This window comes from Carassius gibelio, chromosome B1, assembly GCF_023724105.1.
Source record: "Carassius gibelio isolate Cgi1373 ecotype wild population from Czech Republic chromosome B1, carGib1.2-hapl.c, whole genome shotgun sequence".
Taxonomy (NCBI): domain Eukaryota; kingdom Metazoa; phylum Chordata; class Actinopteri; order Cypriniformes; family Cyprinidae; genus Carassius; species Carassius gibelio.
In genome coordinates, this window is record NC_068396.1 from 13,635,059 (window position 1) to 13,641,164 (window position 6,106).

The 6,106-nt window shown below is 33.9% G+C and overlaps 1 protein-coding gene across 1 annotated transcript in view; it reads left to right on the top strand.

The window, feature by feature from the left end:
* The first annotated feature begins 263 nt into the window (after positions 1–263).
* The window catches only part of dnah6 (dynein, axonemal, heavy chain 6), a 77,107-nt gene continuing 71,264 nt past the window's right edge, over positions 264–6,106 (top strand). The window contains exons 1-8 of the mRNA XM_052545269.1: positions 264–582; positions 1,274–1,447; positions 1,535–1,815; positions 3,338–3,605; positions 3,787–3,921; positions 4,317–4,431; positions 4,530–4,644; positions 5,555–5,723. Coding sequence (XP_052401229.1) covers positions 307–582; positions 1,274–1,447; positions 1,535–1,815; positions 3,338–3,605; positions 3,787–3,921; positions 4,317–4,431; positions 4,530–4,644; positions 5,555–5,723 — 1,533 coding nt within the window. The 5' untranslated portion in view covers positions 264–306. The remainder of the gene's footprint in view (positions 583–1,273; positions 1,448–1,534; positions 1,816–3,337; positions 3,606–3,786; positions 3,922–4,316; positions 4,432–4,529; positions 4,645–5,554; positions 5,724–6,106) is intronic.

Here is a 6,106-nt window from a genome sequence, read left to right on the forward strand (position 1 = left end):
CTTTTAATAAAACACTTAAAGATATGCCTGTAATATATAACGATCTAAAGTACAATATTTTGGTCGATGTTGCGGTATTATTTGGCACAAGTTTAATAAGCAAAACAACTTCTTGCGGGTTGCTTAGCAACACTAACGTTAATCCTTTTGTATTGTTACAGATGTAATATGGCAGTTCACTACGATTGTCACTAACATGCTGTTTTCTTGACTGTATTTAAAGAGTTTACCGTCCAGACATAACTCAGAGGAGAAGGAATTGCATTTTTTGGGGGGGAAGGACACAAATAGGAGGACAGTTTGGTCATGTACTCTTTTCAGAAAGAGTCAACCAGGAGCCAGGCTGGGCCAGAGCAGGGCCCTGGCAAACAGAAGTTATTTGGGACAGCTGTGTCTTTACCTGTATCCACCAGTGTACCTGGTTCCCTGGCACCTGTTGATGTGGAGCAGCTGAGGGCTAGACTTGTCTCAGCAGTGCCCAGACGTCCACAGCTGAACGCTGATGCTCTGGTGTTTCCTCACAGAACCAAAGCTCAGGAAAGACAATGGGCCACACAGAGACCAGCACAAGTTGAGATGTTGGTAAGCGCAATACCAGCTGAGAACTCAGTGTATAAATTGTGTGTTTGTTAATTTGTTCATTCATTTAATTTATTTTGGCTGTCAGAATTGGTGACATGGTGACATTTTTTTTGTTCTAAAATGTATAGTAAGTGTGGATACATACTTGAATATACCTGCTAAAATGGACATGTTTTAATCATAGACTGTAGGTTTTAATTTATTATTATTATTATTATTATTATTTTTATATTATTTTGGGGAGTATAAAGTTAGAAACATCAGTGTAAAGCAGCTGTTCTGAAATTATAATGAAGAAGAACACATCTCATCAAAATAATATATATATATTTTGACAAGTTTTTAAAGTTGTCATTATAATTTCTAATAAAAATATTTTATAAAATCTTTATTACTTTAATGTTTGTTTGCAAAACGTTTGTAAGATTAGTTCAAGTTGTAAAATGCCACATGGTGCTCCTCAAAATACAAATATTTATTAATAAAAAAATCATGATTTTTGTAAAAATACCTTAGAAAGTATATGTTTAAAAACTAGATATTCAAAAGATTTTATTTTCTTTAACAGTGTTGTATGTCATTATGAGTTGAATATTAATCAACATTTTGTAAATGTACAGTGGTAAACAAAAATAACTGTCATACTCATTGCTGTTAACCATTTAAGGACACTATCTATATTTTACTCTAGCCAGTTTTGAAGAGACGCAGTGAACATATGAAATCGGAGAACACCCAGAGGGTCAACTTGAGCCCTAAGATGTCTTTTCCCTCTAATGAGGTCCAGTCCATTGACCCCTTCTCAGAGAGAGGACCCTCTCCGCTCCAGCTTCCCAGAATTCCTGACCATGTCAGGGATAGACAGGTCTAGACACTCTCATCATAGACAACTATGGCAGATGTGTCTTGTAACATTAGTAATAATTTTGTGCATTTTATGTGATGATTTCAGGTGCAGTTGACTCAGGGCTCGCTCAGGATCCCATCACCCCCTAAAAGAGCCAAGAGCTCATCTAGAAGCCATGCCATTGCGGTTTCACCTCTGAGCTACAACCCCTCTCCACTACTGTCTAGTTCACTGCTGTTCAACTCAGTAGAGGAAGTAATTCGTGCCAAAATTCACTCCCCACCTGACATTGTCCAAACCATCCGGAATAACCCTCACTTGGGATTCCTTTATGTGACGTCTGCAGAACCTAAATCATCCATCAAATTTGATTCATACAATCTCAAGTAAGAAATTATTTTTTTTCCATCAAAATTTGTTTTGGAAACACTTTAGTATAGGGTCCAATTCACACTAATAAGTAGTTGCTTATTAGCATGTCTATTATTAACATATTGGCCGTTTATTAGTGCTTATAACGTACATATAATGCATGACATCTGTAATCCTACCCAATACCCTAAACTTAACAACTACCTTATAAACTATTAATAAGCAGCAAATAAGGAGTTAATTGAGGCAAAAGTCATAGTTAATGGTTAGTTAATAGTGAGAATTGGACCCTAAAATAAAGTGTGACCCAAATAAATGTTGTCCTTCTGAACTTTCTATTTATCAAACATTCCTGGAAAAAAGTATCACAGTTTTCACAAAAATATTAAAGGGGTCATATGATGTTGCTGAAAAGAACATTATTTTGTGCATTTGGTGTAATGAAATGTGTTTATGTGGTTTAAGATTAAAAAAACGTCATTCTGAAAAGCGAGGTATGCACTGATTGGCCAGCTATCCAGTGCGTTGTGATTAGCTGAATACCTCAACCGCGTGACAGAAATGTTATGCCCCTCACCATACTGTCATGCGGTCTCCCAGTAAACCTTAGGGATCTTATCTATTCACAAACAGCTTGTAACACTCCAGAGAAGAAGGAAAACTTGAAATCAGATATGACCCCTTTAAGCTTTTTTTCAGCATTGACAATAATAAGAAATGTTATCAAGTTAGCATCCGAGATGGTCTCTTAGATGAGAGGGTCTGTATTATCATTGGATAAAGAGGAACGGCTAACTTGTGTGCTAACCACTGATCTATATGTAACATGTAACTAACATGTGACATAATTTCAGAGTTGTGCAACACTCAATCACTGTTTATGGATACCATAGGAATGAATAGGAAGTTCTGTAACCTGAATCCCATCTGTTGAAAAAAAAAGGCATTTTTTCAGTGTAAACTCTAAAAATAGTTCAATCCAAAAGTATTGCTTAGGGTAAAATGTTGATGATTAGCAGATAGGCTGTTGATCCATCAAATGATGAGTTGTTTCCTCTAAAAAGCTGTTTATTCAGCATAGTGAAGCCTCTCTTCCATTGACATCCATTCAAATATTAAAATAAAATAGGCTCTGGTCTCCTTTTTGTTTAGCATTAGCATTACGCTTTTTTGGCTAATGGTTGCAGGCTTGCCTTCTAGTGGCATTGTCAGCATGTTAGAATGATTTCTGAAGGATCATGTGACACTGAGTTATGGCTACTGGAAATTTAGTTTAGCCACCGAAGGCATAATTTACATTACAAAATATATAAAATATTGTATTATTTTCTGTTTAAACCTTTTCACATATTTCATCAAATAAAGGTTAATATTCAGGAATTTTTTGTTTGCACATTCTTAATGATGTTAGGCATCACATATTTATGAGGACTTTTGATGAAAGAATTGAAAAGTGATATATGCAAATACATATGAACTGTAAACTGTGTTAAACCAGACCTTTATTTCTGAATTCTTCACTTATTCTTTTAACAGAATTGCAACTTTTGACAAAATCAACAAGTCAGACTACTATACAGTCAGCACTCATGCAGTAATGCACTACTATGGGACTGAGGTGGACTGTTTGCCCTTAGAACGCTGGGAGCAGGAATACCAATATCACCGGAAGCTTTTGGGCATCCCCGTGTTTGCCCTCTTCCGCAAGTGGAAGGCTTTCCGTGTATGGCGCACAAATGTGTGCTATAAGAAAATCAGCAAATGCAGACGGTCATTGCAAGAGCATCTCTTCATTCTCAATGAGGTTTGCCAGTGGTTATTGTTTTTATTTCATATACTATATGGCTTTTAAAAAAAGCTGATTTATTTCAATAAAAAAAATATGATCTATCAAAGAGAGCCACTTGAATTTTAAATACTGTAAATACCTAAAGAAAAGAAAAGACAGCAGATGATTGATGAAAAGTATCATGTCTGTATTTCAGTCTCTGCGACCAGCACTGATTGACATCAAGGAGATGTGTTACCACATAAGTGATATGCCTTTGTGTCGAATAGAGAAAGACCATACATATACACTAAAAGAGTTTCAGAGCACACAATACAAACAGCTGGAGGAGGTGAGAGAGATCTGTGTTTGTGTGTTCCTTTATGCAAAGAAAATATATTAACTTATGGATTAACTTTCAGTAAATTTTTTTTAATGGATTACAATATATTGAATAATATATACGGAATTACAGTTTCTTATATATAGAAAAATATGTGACAATATATTTACTTATACATCAAAATGTATGTAACAATATGTTAAAGTAATTTAACATTCAATAATACAAATAAACAATAATAGAAATATACAGATGTACATATATTTTTGAATACACACACTTGCATATGTATGTATGCATGTATATACATATACATATATATTTTCTATATTATGTAATATGTATATATTTTCTATCTATATTTTTTCTGTCATTGTTATTTATAATTGTTTCTTTTGTTCTAGGTGTCTTCTCGTCTTGAGAAGTTCAGGGAGCTAGTAATGGAAGTGGCAAGAAGTGCCTGTCGAAATGCTTTGAAAGAGTCTGGACACACACCTGACTATGCCGACTTGGAGACTGGTGACACCTTTATTCAGATACAAAAGCAATTATATGAGCTGGCATATTCTGAATTTAATATTATAATTTTTTTCCCCTTTCTTAAATGTATGCATCAGATGCTAATGAAGAGTTAGCATCACCTGCTTTTGGATTGCTCTTTGAGGATTTACCTCAGAAGATGAGTTACACGCAGCAAGCAAACAAAAGCTACCACTGCAGGCGTCTTACTTGGTTAGTCAACATTACTAACAATACTAACTCACAACACACCCAGACTGATTAATTAGCAAACACGTCATCAGTTGTTGATTATTGACGATGTAACATGCTATCTAGGCTCATTAATTATTCTGTGTAATGAATTTATACATGATAGAATACATTTATTTTAACTTCAGGCAGCTGAAAGCATGATCACATCGGCCCATTATAATTAATAATCAACATATGATATCTAATAATTAACTTTAAATAAATAACACATACTTTTATTTAGAAGCATAAACGCTCATTTTTTTTCTTAGGTGCTTAAATGTGTAACACTCTCAAAAAAAAAAGTTTTTATTTTTGTTGTGGAGCACAAAAGGTGATATTAAAGGTGCAGTGTGTAATATTTACAACGATCTATTCACAGAAATGCAATATAATATATATAACTATGTTTTCAGAGGTGTATAAAGACCTTCTTTAATAAACCGTTATGTTTTCATTACCTTAGATTGAGCTATTTCTATCTACATACACCGCAGGTCCCCTTACATGGAAGTCGCCACCATTTAGACACTTTGTTGTTTTTGGAAAAAAAAAATGACACAATGATGAACAAGTACATTAACATTTGCAATAACATTTATTTATTGAATAATTAAGTAAATAATATTCCCTGATTTACCTTTGTAAGGAAATCTCATTGCTCTGTGCTGTCTTTACCGATGTCATGTTTACCTGTGTCGGTCACCATAACTTCTCTAAAAGGAGGGGTGAGCGGGGAACTGAGCAATTGATTGCAATAAAAATTACACAGTGCACCTTATATATTTAAAAATATATATTTATTTAATTATTTTGCAGTGACAGTTGGACTTCTGTCAAATTGTTTTTATTTTTTTATTTTTATGATCTGTTTCTTTGGTCTCCATAGTTTCATCAGACTGGCTGATTATCTTATTGTGAACACCACACACATGCTTGTAGTGAACTCGATCAGTAAGCTACTAAGTGTGTTTCAAGAGCACATCACACACACCCCTTCACTCACCCTCATCCAGAGCTGGGCAGGTGGTGAGACCAGCCTTGATCCTGATGTAAAGGTTAGTAAGCTTGTTTGGGTATGTGATGCAGGGTAATATTATAACTGTGTTTTTTTCTTTTCTTTTCTTTTTTTTCCTGTTCGTTTCAGTCTGTATGTCTGTGATTTTTTTTTTAACTACAGTCACCTTTATTATATTTTTTTAATTAAAACTAAGAAATCAAACAGATAATAAAAATGTCTGCAACCTTTTTTTTAATCATATGTTCAATTCATTTTTGCCACTTTTCAAATCACCGATTTTTAGTCATTTTCAGATTTATCATACAAATGATAATTATATTGTAATAATAATTATTATAATGTTAAGAAATAGTGAAATAAATAATAACCTTTTCAGTATTTGGTGACATTTATCACTTTTTAAAGTGAAAGTGACATTCA